At 37.8% G+C, this 17,252-nt stretch overlaps 1 protein-coding gene across 2 annotated transcripts in view; it reads left to right on the forward strand.

Annotated features, from left to right (window-relative positions):
* The window catches only part of adpgk (ADP-dependent glucokinase), a 44,924-nt gene that overhangs the window by 1,925 nt on the left and 25,747 nt on the right, over positions 1-17,252 (forward strand). For both annotated transcript variants that reach the window (XM_039773444.1, XM_039773445.1), the window contains exons 2-3: positions 1,459-1,731; positions 11,715-11,940. In XM_039773444.1, coding sequence (XP_039629378.1) covers positions 1,490-1,731; positions 11,715-11,940 — 468 coding nt within the window. In that variant the 5' untranslated portion in view covers positions 1,459-1,489. The remainder of the gene's footprint in view (positions 1-1,458; positions 1,732-11,714; positions 11,941-17,252) is intronic.

The following is a 17,252-nucleotide window of genomic DNA, read 5'->3' on the forward strand; positions in this document are numbered from 1 at the left end:
AAATAACTTTGACTTAAAAATATAAAGCTTTTCCTTTAACCTGCAATAGTTTAATGAAAAATGCTATGATTCACAATTCAAATATTTGTATATATTGTGTGTATAATATATATCAGTGCTTGAATTTCATCTGTTATTGAAAAATCCTAGACAAAAAAAATCCTTAATAAAGCAAAGAAATCCCACTGCACTTTCCAGGCAAAAAACAAAAACAAACTTTTATTCAAATATGGAGTTAGTTCATGTAAGCTGACATAGTCCAGTGACAAGATCATCAAGTCTGACACATCCCATGACTAGAGGTCACATATTGTGAAATCTGCTTTAAAGAGTCAAAGCATCTTGACCTGTGATGTCATGAATCGAGGAGCTAGGAGTGTGCGATATACCAGGTATCTGGTATACTGGATCAAAATACTTCTGGTAACTTAAGGAGAATTTTGTGCTTTTAGACTTCCACTTTATAACGCTATGGAGTCAGACTGGCACACATAAAGCAAACTATTGTCTCTCTCTGACCCAAGCACACTCCATTTGTTCTTCCAGTGAGCACAGAGGCTTGGGGGTTGAGTCTTTTTCCACCATCTTCTTTAGGTGCTTTTTGCTGGCTTGAGGTGAGAGAGTTCACCTTCAATATGCGTTTTGGTCTGATTTGTTTTTCTGTGGCAGTGTGGTAATCAAAAGTTTGTTCATTTATTTCAATGAGTTCTTCCATATTCTTCCATGACTGCTTCTTCAATAGCATATGTAAGTACGTGAACTAAGTATTCAGTCGCTATAGTCTCAAGAATAAAGTTTGAAGTGCATTGGGAACACAGTACATGTACATATTCAAGCACCTGTGGACTTTTTTCTTTTCTAAGTAGTCTCCTTAAATTGTCCATCCATCATCAGAACTTTTGTGTTCTAGGGTTATAGCAACCTGGAGCCCACTAATGCAGCATAAGCAGTAAGTTAAAGCCCATACTAAGGCATGGTGCCAGGTCATTGAAGTGCACAATTATATTTACATTCGCCAATCAACCTAACCGGCATAATTTTGGGATTTTAGAGTAAAACACCTCCAGACATATGGAGAATAGGCAGACTTGCACTGTGTAGCATTCGGCATTCTAAAGTTGTGTTAAATTTACAGTGTTTATAACCTTGTTTCTGCTCGGTGACTATATTTACTAAATTCCTTTGTCATAATTGAAACTAAGTGTGTAACATCCCATTTTAGAAAGTTTAACTACTGCTTGATGAGATATATATATATATAAAATAAAAAATGTGATCTAAACTGCCAATGTACTGTACTGTATATTGAAAGGCTATGGGAGCTATAAGAATAACCACAGTGCAGACATATTTTGTCTGTTATTCAAACAATATCTTTATAAAAATGTTTATGGTACATCTTATATCAACTGTATTTCAGCTTATGTATTTCATCCACTTTAATTTTTTTTCTTTAAGGTGCAACATTGTGCTACCAAAGTGCTTCAAGATGTGGCATAAAGCTTTCTTGGCTGCGCTGCTAGCTTTGAGTATAGGCTACTACTATCAGATGCATCCAGAATTTCCAGAACTTGCCAAGCAATATATCTATACCCTGATTCAGCCCTTTTCTGCCCATATCTCATCTCTTCAAGTCAACAGTCATACGGCCTCCTCTGAACTGACCATCTCATTGGCTTGGGAAGCTCTAATCACCAGCCCCTTAAAACAGTGGAGCAAAATAGCTGTTGGGTAAGCAAGTCAGACAATTGTATGAAGACCTCTGTTGTCATTTTGAAAGTGCCCCTAAGTTGTTGTTTAAAATCCTTTCTCAAATTGAGCATCTACTATATATTTTGAAGTGCGATTGAATGACATCACTGGTTGCTTATGTTAAAATAAGATGCAGTTCTATGCAAAATTAAAAATTAACCAACTCAATATACAATACTGTATATGACACCATCACAACATTTTATACAGTAGTTTTGAAATAATGTATTGCACAATACAAAATTTACAAAATAATATAGTAAAGTTAAGGTGCATTCCTACCCAGTAATATATCAATTCCTTATAAAATAAACCCAAAAACATATTGTTTGTTTTTGTTTATTTTATAAGGACTTGATATATTACTGAGTGGGAGTGCAATTCTGTTTTGCTATATTGTTTTATATATTTTAGTTTTGTGCAATATACTGTATATTTTTTATAACTACTGTAGTAAAACACTGTATTGTCTAATTGTATTTATCTGTTATGTGCAGTATATGAATGTAACACCAAGATAAATTCCTAGAAGCTGTATTGCCTGTCAATAATGTTCAAGTTCATAAAGTTTGGACACCTCTGGCTAAATTACTTAGTTTTGTAACATTTGAAGTAAACCATAGTAAATCCAATTTTGACATAATAAAGTAAACAGTGGAATTTTTATTAAAATGTTCATGTGCAGTCAAGATATAACGTATTAATGCATAAACAATAGTAAACGTTTGCCAAAGTTTGTCCACTCTAATAAGTAAATAGTCCATACTTTGTATCAGTGACTGGCAAAAATCAAGGTTGGAAATTTTTTTTTTTTTTTAGAAAAAAAAAAAAAGCAGCAATTACTGATCTCGTCACATGATAATATCAGATTGCACAAGTACACACCACAGGTTATGACAAATTAGATGACTGTGTGACAACTTTTCAGCACAGGTTCACATTTCCAAAGTATTACAAATTCGCTTCTTTTTTCTGACAGCCAATAGTGTGTTGCTTGAGCCAGTGCTATTTGAATCCTACCTTGGTGAGTATCGCCACAATCTCAGACCCATTTATTTATTTATTTATTTCTGTCGAGGCATGTAAAACGCAAGACATCAGTCAGACGATCCTCTGTTCTGTTTGCGAGGTATAAAACGCCCCCAATTCCTTATTCCTTGTGCATTGTATCTCTGATTGCATGCTGATTGGTTCTCAATTCTCATGCACACAGAACCCCTCTCCGTGACTTAAGCCATCTGAGTGAGTTGTAGGCTGGTTAGACAGAGTTGCTGTATGTCCTGTTACTTGACTGCTGGTCAAGGAGATACTCCAAGACTGCCTCAAACTCTCTAAGGTTATGTAAATGAAGTCTGCCACTGTAAATCCTTGGAAAAGACTTGTAGAGTGGCAGGGCCTTAAAGCTTGCGTAGATACTCAGACTGAAGGAATACTATCACAAAATCAAATTGTTCTTTACTTTTCCTCCAGTTATGTCATTCTGTGCAGATAAAGCAGCTGGCATTGTTACTGGCACTGAGCCACAATGTCACTCCACATTTGAACACGAAACTCACTGAATACAAAACTACTTGTTTCATTGATGACAATAGGAGCTATCCAGAGAAAATGCAAATATGCAGTTCTTGGAAGTGATATGTACATATAGAGGATGAGTTTAAAAAAAACACCCTGCAATGATTAGTGTTGACATTCTGAATAATGCTAAGATGAGCTAAAAGTTTTTAAACTTTCAATTACATTTTTAATGTTCAAACTATAATATATGTATATGCTGTTATTCTTGATATTTAGATGAGCGTGATAGCCCTTAACTCTATATGAAGCTTTTACCATTTGGTTGTAAGCTTTTTTTTTTTTTTAATATCATTCCTTTTTAAAGTTAGTTTGAATCATTTTAAAGATGACAGAAAATATATATTTTAAAGATCGTGCAGGCAGGTTTTCACAGAGAATAGGCTGAAAGTTAATGCATTAAGCCATGTCAAAAGTATTAGATATTAAATTTTATATATAGGTAAGATTTAATGGTATAATTCCTCTGTAAAGTGATTATTTGATATAAAAATGCTGTAGGAGAAAAATTATAAAAAATTAATAGCCAAGAATTGACATTTTCTAAGCTTGGTCCATTCATATCATAACTTTTTCTAAAGAATGTAAATGAAAGAATCTGCATTTCTCAGTAACATATTTTTCAGTGTCAAAAAAGGAAATTGTACATAAGGAAATTGGCAAATTCAAGTTGAGTTTGAAATATGCAAGATAGAAATACAGAAAGTATTCAGACCCCCTTCAATTTTTCACTCTTTGTTATATTGCAGCCATTTGCTAAAATCATTTAAATGCATTTTTTTCATCATTAATGTACACACAGCACCCCATATTGACAGACAAAAAAAAAGAATTTTTGAAATTGTTGCAGATTTATTAAAAAAGAAAAACTGAAATATCACACGGTCCTAAGTATTCAGACCCTTTGCTCAGTATTTAGTAGAAGCACCCTTTTGAGCTAATACAGCCATGAGTCTTCTTGGGAAAGATGCAACAAGTTTTTCACACCTGGATTTGGGGATCCTCTGCCATTCCTCCTTGCAGATCCTCTCCAGTTCTGTCAGGTTGGATGGTAAACGTTGGTGGACAGCCATTTTTAGGTCTCTCCAGAGATGCTCAATTGGGTTTAAGTCAGGGCTCTGGCTGGGCCGTTCAAGAACAGTCACATAGTTGTTGTGAAGCCACTCCTTCGTTATTTTAGCTGTGTGCTTAGGGTCATTGTCTTGTTGGAAGGTAAACCTTCGGCTCAGTCTGAGGTCCTTAGCACTCTGGAGAAGGTTTTTGTCCAGGATATCCCTGTACTTGGCCGCATTCATCTTTCCCTCGATTGCAACCAGTCGTCCTGTCCCTGCAGCTGAAAAACACCTCCACAGCATGATGCTGCCACCGCCGTGCTTCACTGTGGAGACTGTATTGGACAAATGATGAGCAGTGCCTGGTAATCTTTTTATCATAAAACAAGAAAGCCCTATATAACTTTAAAATTGTTGCTGTTTAATTAGTTACGAGTCCTTTACTGTTACGTATTGCATTATTTTATAATTTTATGGTGATTGAAGAAATCTGTAAATTGCCTTTGTTGAGAATGCTGACTCCTTTCTCTTTTTTTTAGTTCAAGGGGTACACCATATAAATACTCGCATTCTAGATTATTTTGTATATAAAATTATGAAACATTTCTTTTTTTCCCATAAAAAAGTAATTGTATTCTTATTTCTTAACATAGTGTTGAGCTTTAATTTCAGGAGAAAATTAAATAATTAATTCTTTACTATTTAAGTATACTCCGTACTTAAATCTTGTTTTTTTATTATGGTGTTAAGTAGAGCTGATTGGAATTGATAGTGTCATTGTTTTAACTAATTACAAGATTGCCTAAATGCAGTCCTGCTTATCAGGTTCTCAACAAGTGACTCCTTGTAATACCCACCAAACGGATTTGGGTAGTTGCAAAACATCTTTCAGGAAATGATGTTTATCAGCTTGTTTACTTCAAGTTTCTGGATTTTATAACTGACTTTTATGTTAGAAATATTCAGTTGACAAATGGCCTAAGCAAATATGTACTTTCCTTTAAAAAGTAGTACAAATAAAAGTATTTATTTGGTTAACTATTCTAAAATGATGACTGGTAATGTGGAGTAATAGTTAAGGCTTTGATTTTAAACCCTGAGATTGTGGGTTCAAATTCAGCTGCTTATACTGTTGGGCCATGACCAAGTCACTCTGCTCCAATAGAAAAAACTAAAGAAATGTAACCAATTTTATCTCAATTGTTGTAAGTTACCTTGGATAACGCATCAGCCAAGTATATAAATGTGAAATACTGTATATTACTGACTTCCATATACACAAAAAAAAAATGGCAGGAAATATTTTTTGTGATTTTGGGAGTAACAACAAAAATATTTCTGTTACTGCTTCTTAAGATTACCGGGTCCTTAAATGTATAGCCCAAGGGCAGCACCTTAAAAATAGCAAATGTGTCCCAAAAAAAAAAAAAAAAAAATCCTTGTTTTTGAATTAGACAAAATAACATACACCAAAGGTTGGGATGTCCAAGCAAAAGGGTTAGTTAAATCCCATCAAAGCTCGGGTTGTCCTCTCGAGAGATATTACAAAGAATGGGTATATACCATTACATAAATAACGGGGGATGGGTCCCCCTAGAGATTTTACAGCCAATGAACCCTGGAGTAAATGTGGCTGGCAATAAATGAGTGAACAACACAGCTAGAACCTGTAGCTCTAGGACCCCTAAATTGTAGTATTGTCTGCCTGCTGATACCAGAGTAGTCTCATCAGTCTCAGCCTTTAAATTAAAGCTGAAGAATCACTATTTTAGTGCCCCATTCTTTTTCTAAGGTTACTAATTTTTTATTTTAGTATTTAGTAGTTAATGTTGTAGTTTCTGTGTGTGTGTGTGTGTGTGTTTGTATATGTGTATATATATTGTGGAGTACAGCCCGGACACAGACAGATAGACATGATGGTTTTACCACACACACATTTATTTATACTATTTATATTCACAAAAGTAAGCACAACCCAGTGCCGCAGCACCAATCGCCCCTCAAGTCCAGGCCATCTCACTATGCCTTTCACTGTCTCTGGTCCGTCTCCACTCCTCTCCTCCGAGCTCTTTCCTCTTCCACCCGACTCTAGCCCTCGAATGGTGAGAGGCGGCCCCTTTTACCCATACCTGGACGAGCTCCAGGTGCTTCCTGATAAGCATCCGCCGACACTCCCCTGTGTGGCGGAAGCACCGGCTGTGTACCCAGAAGCACTCTGGGTGTCCCCGATCCTCTCCCCAAGGCACTTCTGGGTGTGGCAGAAGTGCTGAGGTCCAGGGCTCTCTAGGCATTGGGGCGCCCCCTGCCAGCGACTACGGGCCCCTACAGGGTTGAGCCTTCCAAGCTCTGTACCCGTGGTCCCCAAAGCAACCAGGACGGTCGCCCCCACATGGTCAGGGGAAGGCGCAAGCCCTCTCCGGTCCTCTTGGGCATCCCGGCCGGGTCGCCACCCCAGCCATCTCTGACACACACACAAACATATACACAGTGGTGCTTGAAAGTTTGTGAACCCTTTAGAATTTTCTATAGTTCTGCATAAGTATGACCTAAAACATCATCAGATTTTCACTCAAGTCCTAAAAGTAGATAGAGAGAAACCAGTTAAACAAATGAGACAAAAATATTATACTTAGTCATTTATTTATTAAGGAAAATGATCGAATATTGCATATTTGTGAGTGGCAAAAGTATGTGAACCTTTGCTTTCAGTCTCTCTCTCTCTATCTATCATATATACATATATATATATATATATATATAATATATATAGAGAGAGAGAGAGAGATACAGTGGTACCTCGGTATACGTCTGCTTTGGAATAAGTCCAACTTGGTGTACGTCCTGTTTAGAGGCGAAATATTTTGCTTGGTATACGACCTTTGTTTGGAATACGACTCGTGTGCTAGAACAACACGTGTGGTATACCCGGCGTGCGCCTTCAAAAAAAAAAAGTTTTAACCTGTACAGTAATCCCTCATTATATCGCGCTTCGACTTTCGCAGCTTCACTCTATCGTGGATTTTATATGAAAGCATAACTAAATATATAACGCGGATTTTTCGCTGCTTTGCGGGTTCTGTGAACAATGTCTTTTTACTTCCTGTTCCTACATGCTTCCTCAGTTGGCTTGCCCAGTTGATTTCATACAAGGGACGCTATTGGAGGATGACTGAGAAGCTAACCAATCAGACCACGCAGTTAAGTTCTCCTGACTGAGAAGCTAACCAATCGAAGCATGCAGTTAAGTTCCTGCGTGCTGAATACAGTGTTAACCAGGAAGTCTCATCTCGCTCATTCAGCATCAACGTGTTTCGCTGTGTAAAGAGTTAACTTTTGTGCTCTTTTGTATTTATCTTTGTGCATAGTCAAGCCCTTCATTATAGCTCCAAAACGATCTGCTACTACTTCAGGGGCCGTGCCCAAGCGCAAACCGAAGATGTTAACGATTGCCAATAAGGTAAACGTTTTGGATTTGTTGAAGGCTACGATTCTTTTTATTTAAAAAGTAGGAAAGGAATATAAGATCTACGGCCGCAGTGTCCTTTTAACCAGGGTGCAAAACGAGTTGTAAGTGGATGTAATAAGGCAGTAGTCTGGATGGAATCTGCTTTAGGGCTTTGGATTGAAGACTGCCAGAAGAAGAACAACGGCAGTGTTTCACATTTGCCTGAAGAGGCTCCTTTGGAAGAGCTGTAACGCTCTCCTTTGTTGTGCAGTAAAATTAAACTCATTGTTATCGAACAAGTCATTTTCATTTATTTCATCTAATTGCTTTTGTATTTATGTATTTTAGTATTAAGCAGTGTTTAAATTATTTTATACAACCCCATCAATGTATAATATGCCAATAACAATAGGATTTTTTTTCATGGGAACGAATTAATCATTTTCCCATTATTTCTTATGGGAAAAATTTGTTTGGTATAAGTCCTGTTTGGATCTGGAACGGATTAAGGACGTATACCAAGGTACCAATATATATATATATATAAAAAAAATAAAGTTGGGACACTATACAAATCGTGAATAAAAACTGAATGCAATGATGTGGAGGTCCCAACTTCTAATATTTTATTCAGAATAGAACATAAATCACGGAACAAAAGTTTAAACTGAGAAAATGTATCATTTTAAGGGAAAAATATGTTGATTCAGAATTTCATGGTGTCAACAAATCCCAAAAAAGTTGGGACAAGGCCATTTTCACCACTGTGTGGCATCTCCCCTTCTTCTTACAACACTCAACAGACGTCTGGGGACCGAGGAGACCAGTTTCTCAAGTTTAGAAATAGGAATGCTCTCCCATTCTTGTCTAATACAGGCCTCTAACTGTTCAATCGTCTTGGGCCTTCTTTGTCGCACCTTCCTCTTTATGATGCGCCAAATGTTCTCTATAGGTGAAAGATCTGGACTGCAGACTGGCCATTTCAGTACCCGGATCCTTCTCCTACGCAGCCATGATGTTGTGATTGATGCAGAATGTGCTCTGGCATTATCTTGTTGAAAAATGCAGGGTCTTCCCTGAAAGAGATGTCTGGATGGGAGCATATGTTGTTCTAGAACCTGAATATATTTTTCTGCATTGATGGTGCCTTTCCAGACATGCAAGCTGCCCATGCCACACGCACTCATGCAACCCCATACCATCAGAGATGCAGGCTTCTGAACTGAGCGTTGATAACAACTTGGGTTGTCCTTGTCCTCTTTGGTCCGGATGACATGGCGTCCCAGATTTCCAAAAGAACTTGAATCGTGACTCGTCTGACCACAGAACAGTCTTCCATTTTGCCACACTCCATTTTAAATGATCCCTGGCCCAGTGAAACGCCTGAGCTTGTGGATCTTGCTTAGAAATGGCTTCTTCTTTGCACTGTAGAGTTTCAGCTGGCGGCGGATGGCACGGTGGATTGTGTTCACTGACAATGGTTTCTGGAAGTATTCCTGAGCCCATTCTGTGATTTCCTTTACAGTAGCATTCCTGTTTGTGGTGCAGTGTCGTTTAAGGGCCCGGAGATCACGGGCATACAGTACGGTTTTACAGCCTTGACCCTTACGCACAGAGATTGTTCCAGATTCTCTGAATCTTGGATGATGTTATGCACAGTTGATGATGATAGATGCAAAGTCTTTGCAATTTTTCGCTGGGTAACACCTTTCTAATATTGCTCCACTATCTTTCTGTGCAACATTGTGGGAATTGGTGATCCTCTACCCATCTTGGCTTCTGAGAGACACTGCCACTCTGAGAAGCTCTTTTTATACCCAATCATGTTGCCAATTGACCTAATTAGTGTTAATTGGTCTTCCAGCTCTTCGTTATGCTCAAATTTACTTTTTCCAGCCTCTTATTGCTACTTGTTCCAACTTTTTTGGGATTTGTTGAAATCCGTTGAAATTTTAAATCAACATATTTTTCCTTTAAAATGATACATTTACTCGGATTAAACGTTTGATCTGTCATCTACGTTCTATTACAAATAAAATATCGACATTTGCCATCTCCACATCATTGCATTCAGTTTTTATTCACAATTTGTTTAGTGTCCGAACTTTTTTGGAATCCGGTTTGTATATATAATATATACCTGTGTATATATATATATATATTGTCACAAGAATGACCCATACTCAGATAAAGGTTTGGGGCAGCCACTCGTATAATCTGGTTTCCTGGCTACAAAATCGTTTTGTAGAAATACAGAGCACTGAAGTGCATACAACCGAGTCCAAAACAAGACTGAGAGAAAAGGGGAAAATGGCAGGCTTTTAAAGGGGAAGACAGGAGGTGAGGTCATAAGGTTAGGGCATGCGTTCATCGCTCATTGGATCAGGCCCGGACGTGACATCAGGGGGGCCGGAGCTGGTAAGGTCTGTTTCCATTTGTTCGGTCCCGGAAGTGATGTCAAGAGAGCCAGGTGGAGTCTCCCAGGAATGGTCTACAGGGAAGTGAGAAAAAGAGTCAGTGCACTCTGCCCCATCCCGGCATGCCTCGGAACTGCCTTCATTTAAGCCCTTTAGCTGCCTCCCATGCGCACGTGTGTGACATATATATATTATATATATATATATATATATATAAGGAATACCAGAATCGCCATGCAGCTTTGGGTCAATGATAAATGTTTTCACGAATTGAAAAAAAATAGGACGTACTGAGGGTGTGATTAATGCTTTTTGATTACTTGGCTTTTGAGAGGAATCTGTCATGGGAGGGACGAGAGAACGAATGAGAGGGGCAGGATGGAGCCAGGCAAGGAGGTGGGTATCTGGGCGAGGATAATAATGAAAGAAAAAAATTTGGACATAAGCGGCAGTAAGCTTTGTGCCATAGGAAGCAAGTTACTTGATCTATTCTATAACATTTCAGTAATTATTTACTGCTCTGATGCTGGTCTTTGTAAACATAAGTAATTATGATAGCAATTGACAAGAAGAATTCATAATTAATTGCAGATTTACAATATGAGGATTCCTCCACAGTGCCTCTTTCTTTTTCTGTCCAGCCGTTTTAGCTCTAGACCGTCCTTAAACTGTGAACCCATCATCAAGATATCAATGTTTTCGGTATCAGGGAAGCCTAAAACATTGAGATCCATTGAAAACTGGATCGAAATGTTTGACAAATCTAAAGCCTTCACTCATATCATATTTTTGTTTTATATATAAATAAATTTGGTAATCTTGCATTTAACAGTTATCAGATAATCAGTCTGGAATCTGTAGCTTTATAGAGCTGTATAAGTGTGTGTTTGTGTGTATAATACATAATTAGATTGAAATTAATCTTTGGTTTGGTGTTCATATTAGTAATGTCACAACCATACATTTTTTAAAATGTTGACCCTTCATACAGATATCCAGTACTGTGTTTCTAAGCTTTTATTGGCAAACATCAATTATATCTATATATCTATATCTATATCTATATAATATATATATATATATAATTTTAAATTTATAATTTTACTGTTTTTCAGTAAAAGCACTGTTTTACTATATTTTCTTTTATTTCCCCCAAATGTGCATATTTCCCTAGTTGTGTATGGTGCCATATATGGTGTATACAGCAGTATTCAGTAGTAAATAGGAGTTTATACAAATATATTTATTAAATTAATATTTATTTAAACAAATTCTGTTGGTTTGGTAATGTATGTATTAACTAAAATTCAGAAACTGTATTCAAATATGTTTTAGTTTGTATGTTATTCTTAAAACTGCACCCTCAATTTCCCATGCTTGAAACCAAATTTACATAGTTTTAAAAATTAATGTCAGTTGCTTGAAAATGTGCCTTGAATGCAGAACTGATTATCTTTGTCTCCTTTTCCACAGAGTAAATGCATGTGTAGATGTTGTGGTGACAGGAGTTGGACTCCTTCAGGCTCTTGCCCTAGAACCAGGAAAGGGACAAGACCATGAAATCCTGCATTCAAAAGAAGATCTGAAGGAAGCATTTCTGTATTATATGTCAAAAGGTGCAGCAGCTGAGCGCTTCTATTCTGATGAGGAGATGTTTCAAAGGATTGCACGGGCAGCCTCTGAGTATCCTGGTGCTCAGGTATCTTTTCTGCTATTGGAATGTTCTCTACAAATCTTTAACAGACCTGTGTAAAGGACGTATTCTAGTAAGCTGGGAAAGAAGTAAATTTATTTCAGTGAGCACAGAAAATAATGATCCATTGAAATGTGGAGGGTTATCCATTGACTTATCAGGTTTCAAAGTATCCAGTAAAGGTGGTTGAGAAAGTGGTAGAGAAAAAAATTGAGGATCAGGTGAAAGTTAGGTAGATAGACAGATAAACAGTCCAATATGACCCCCGTGACCCTGTGTTCGGATTCAACGGGTTGCAAGATGGATGGATGGATGGATGGATGTTTTCTGTAGTGGTTGTATATGGTCAGTTCTACAGAAGGTATTTAGCAAGGGGCAGTGGGAGAATGCCTGATCTGTATGTTGGACCGGCACTTGGTCAATAGTTTAACAACATTAATCTGCCCAAGCTTACTCTTCCTAACCATTGACATCTCCTCAGAGTTTGTTGGACCTCTGGTTGCAACCGGATGTTGGTTTCAGTTAGATTGATGGTCGTGACAGGAGCTTTATAATAAAAGCTGAGATGGCCATCTCAACTCATTATGGCCCTTCATCTCAAACACCCTACCCACCCCAAGCCAGGCATAATATACTGTAATCTCATTTTAGAGCGTGTGTGTTGGTACTATGTGAAAAAAGATTTTCTTATTTGGTGTTTTGTTCCCTTCACTGTCCCTACCTTTGTACATTTATTCACACTTTATTTTTGTTTCCCTGGAGGTATTGGACACTTGTCTCAAAAAATTTTTTTTTTTTTTTTTGCATAATGTATATTTTAAAGTGATTCAAGATTCATTTGGATTGTGTAGAAATCAGTTTCAGATATTAAATTTTAGTAAATAATTTGATAAAATAAGAGCTAGAAAAGGAAAAATTCAACCCAGACACTTTTTTTTTTTTTTTGTTTCTGCTCCTACATTTTTAACTTTATTTATATGTCATTTATATACATATAATTACCATCTTAGACTGTTATAATCATTTAACTGTGATGTTTAAAAATTGCTACTAACTTGTGTTTTTAATTGCATTGATATTTTTCTTCATTCAGTTTTAATATTTTATGCATGTATATTTAAAATGTGACTTTTTAGAGAAAGCTCCAGCTCAAACAAATGGTGTTATTGTTTTGCAGGGGGATTCCATGCAATATGGTAAAAGCTTACTTTTTAAAATTTATTTTTCAGACATTTTCCTCTTTCCAAATAATTGCATGTATCTACTGAAAATCCTGATTAATGTTTAATTGTTTACAGAAGTGTTTAATGAAAGAAATTTAAAACATGCATGATTGTTCAAATTAAGAATAATTTGGGAGGAAAAAAAACTTATAAACTAAACGTTTACATCTGCTACATCTGAATGGAAAATGTTTGATTTTAGTGATTTTTACTGGCAGGTATTTTGGACTGAATTTTAATGTATGGCCCAGACTCAAACTACGAGTAAAACCATACTTGCCCCTGCTTAAAAATGTAGAAACAACAATATAATACATGATGCAGTGTTGTTATAAAGTAGCTTAACAAATAAAGCAGTGGCAATAAACTATATCAATAAATATCTCTTATTAACATACAATATATATTAGACATAACTAGAAATGATGGGATGATGTTACGTATAGCTAATACCACACTACATGAGTTGTAGTAGAAGCAGATGTCAAATTTGATGACTACAGTTGCTGCTCAATATGCATGTCATTTTACTAAAGTAGAAATCACAGGAGTGGTCAGCTTTTAGAAGACCGGGAGACAACTTTCCAGCACACTTTCACATTTCCAAAGTATCGCAAGCTTGTCCTACTTTTCTTACAGCCAGTTGCATGCCGCCTACTGGAGCAAATGGCCATGCAAAAGATGTACAGTTACTGCAAGCTCAATCTCAATTTTGTCCATTTCTTTTTCTTTATAATATTCTATCATGGACTTTTAAAATATAAGACATCAGACCGACAAGCTTCTCTTTGGTGTGTGACAACCAAAACACACATGTTCCTTATCACTGCATTTATGTGCATTTTACTTATACTGAGTGGTCATTGGTTATCATCTTTCACATACACAGAGTCTGCCTCTGTGACTTAAAACAGAATCTGACTTGTTTGACTTTGTTGAGGTGGGTTGCAAAAGTCATGAAATGTGACAAGGCCTTAACTGTGCTGAAGAATTATCCGTCACGCTGCATCAGTAGTACAAGTTGATTGGTGGTTCATGTGTTTACATGGTGTAGTCTTAGTCACAGGTCAAGCAACATAGAGCAGACTATATGTAACTTAACAGATTAATGGCCTGAGGGTTTGCAAGGCTGTTGGAGTGCCATCAAATGCTAAGGTATTACTTGCTGGGTGAAAGCGGGACAGTTTGTTACTGATGTGAGTTGGGGAGGTTCTAAGGCAATGGAATATGCTTTCTTCAGAATCCTTTTTTGTGTAATGTCCCGTAGTCATTGAAGCCTGGGTAAATTGATGAATTGGGCCATTTTGGCCACCTACTACAGTCTGCCATTCCTGACTGAAAAGAAACTAGTCTGTATACTGTCCACTGTGCATTTGCAGAGGTTGATGAGAATGCAGGGTGTTGAACAGATTAGCGCTATTTAGCCCTTTCAGAAAAAGTGACAACACTGTTGTCTCCTTCATGAAATAGTTAGCACTGATGGACCATAAGAGATATTCAGAGATGTTGACCAGTAAGCAACTTAGAGCTACTATTTCAGCAACACCACTATATGATATTCCTCAACGGGTTCATTTATTTGGCAGATGCTAGGGGATGGAAATGGTTTTTGAACCATTCAGTGAGAACATTAACCTCCCCCCTACAAGCTTATCTTGTCAATGCACAATTGGTAATTAGAACCAGTACCAAATATGATGATAGTGTTTGTTTCTTGTTCGGTAACACAATCATTTGTAAACATCGAAAGCAGAAGTGAGCTGAGTCTAAATGCTCTAAGCTTCCCTATTGACTTCAGGAAGATGGTAATGCTGAATGTCAAGTCAAAACGGACCTTTTATTAAGGTCGATTACTGCTTTCTGGCTGTAGGAATTGTCCCCTCCATCAGTCTGTTTGACCCTTCAGGCAAACTAGTGTGCATACATTATTTCTAATATGAACAGTTTTGTACAAGTCCACAACTCTGCCATTACTATATGCCACAATCCAGTCTGAACAAAATAGAGAGGCACCTTTAGTGTTTATCAGATATACTAAAAGCTCCAGCCAGACTTTATTTGTTTTATTCTCTGGTAATTGCACATTTGCAATGTACAAACTGATTATCAGTAGTTTCTTATGTCTTTTCCTTAATCTCATTTATAATCCTGAACACTTCAACCTCTTCTGTTGGTGCAATCCATATACAGTAAATGAAAGATTACTCATTTATCATAATATAGTAGAAGTATTTTACCTGAAAGGGTAAACATTGACTGACTTATGTAAAAACTTAGGGGTTCCCTTATTCAGCTCTGGGATGTAGATCCCAATATGGTCTTCCAGAGTGCCTGGTCCCTATCTGAGGCCATCCAGTGTGGGTGACTCATAACCATGCAACACTTTACAGGGAGGCATACCAAGCTGCTCACGGAAGAGATTTGAAGCCTCCCTGAAATCATAAAACATCAGTGTCTTGATGTTGTGGAGCACCCAATCAATAGCTGTCCAAGCCCATCTTTGTTGGTGCTGTGCATGATGTGTTCTGGCCCATCTGTGTGTGGACATCTTAGTATAATCGATGGGGATCCAACAGTATGGACTGCTTCCTAAAATCATCACTGCTTGGGCATTCTACATGCTGTCTTATGGTAGTGTAACCCGTTGGATGGCATTCCAATGTGCGGTGATTAATGCGGAGCCACTTGATTCCTGCTTAAGTTCAAGTTCAAAGTTTGCACAGTAAGGAAACACATTTCCCTGTACAATGAAATTCTTTCTTTGCTGTCCAAGCCAAATGACAAAATCAACATATACAGATAAACATAAATAATAAATAGCAGATAAATTAAGTAAGAGGCAGCATAAAGTATAAAAACAGAATAGAATTGTAAAGTGTAATTGTGCAGGTGTGAACTTGTGAAGGACAAGTCAAGTACAGTTGTGGGTGGTCCAGGTGTGTGTGTGCCTCCACTCTGTGCTGTTGCTGGATGTCTCAAAGCGGGTGTAGAAAGTGTTACGATCATCCGGCAGACTGTCTGTGGAGCTGATTGTGCTGGTGGTGGTCTTGTAGTCTGTGATGTGCTGTAGGCCCTGCCACATACTTAGAATCAGCAGTAGAATAGATTTCTTCCAGCTTCTCTCTGTACTGCCTCTTGGCTGCTGTGATGGCTTTTCTTAGTCCGTACTTTGCAGCTTTGTACTCCGTCTCAGTGCCTGATCTAAATGCAAGAGAGTGGGCACGCAGCATGTGCATCCAGGGCTTCTGGTTGGGGAACTTCCTGACTGCTACTGTGGGCACGATGTTGTCAATACAGTTGGTAATGTACCCAGTTACCTACTCTGCATAGTCCTGCAAGCTGATAGAAGAGTTCTCTAGAGTGGCTGCAACCCTAAATGCATCCCAGTCTGTGTGAGCAAAACAGTCCTGCAGGGTGCTCGCAGTCTCTGGGGTCCAAAGCTTAACTTGCTTAATGATAGGATTTGTTTTTTTCAGTCTTTGTCTGTAGGCTGGGTACAGGAACAGAGATGTGGTCTGAGTCTCTGTCATATAGAGTGTCGGAGTGAAAGGCCTATAGCAGCACTAAAGTTATTTCCTTGTAGCATAGGGTTCTTCATCTTCCTCAGGATATCCCGATTATTGATGAAGTATACCCAAGCCACCACTCTGTTTGCGCTGATCTCTCTGTCAAGGTGGTTATGCATCATAAGATGCTTTCCAAGTGTCTGCATTGGGTTTTTTATCCAACATTACTGGACGTTTGCCCGTGATGAGATTCCCCATCATTTGTTTCTTTGAGCAGCTGATGTGGAGTCATTAAAGGAAGCCTGGCTGGGTGAGCTCAGAGTGCATAGTTGATGCTTTTTCTAATGTCCTAGTAAGAAGGACAGTGTCATTGGTGATGCTTAGGTGGCTCTGGTTCTGCCTGCTCATGTTTACTTCTGTATTAGTTAGGGCTGTCGGTTTCTTCTTAACTTGCTTGAACCTTCAGTGGAAATACGACTGCCATGCATCACAACCCAACAGAATCTCGCCACTGGTGCAGAAAGTATTTTGATGGGGGTGCAAATGTATGTCAAAATGAATAGAGCGGTATCAAAATACAGTACAATGT

The sequence above is a fragment of the Polypterus senegalus genome, chromosome 12 (assembly GCF_016835505.1).
Source record: "Polypterus senegalus isolate Bchr_013 chromosome 12, ASM1683550v1, whole genome shotgun sequence".
NCBI classification, from domain to species: domain Eukaryota; kingdom Metazoa; phylum Chordata; class Cladistia; order Polypteriformes; family Polypteridae; genus Polypterus; species Polypterus senegalus.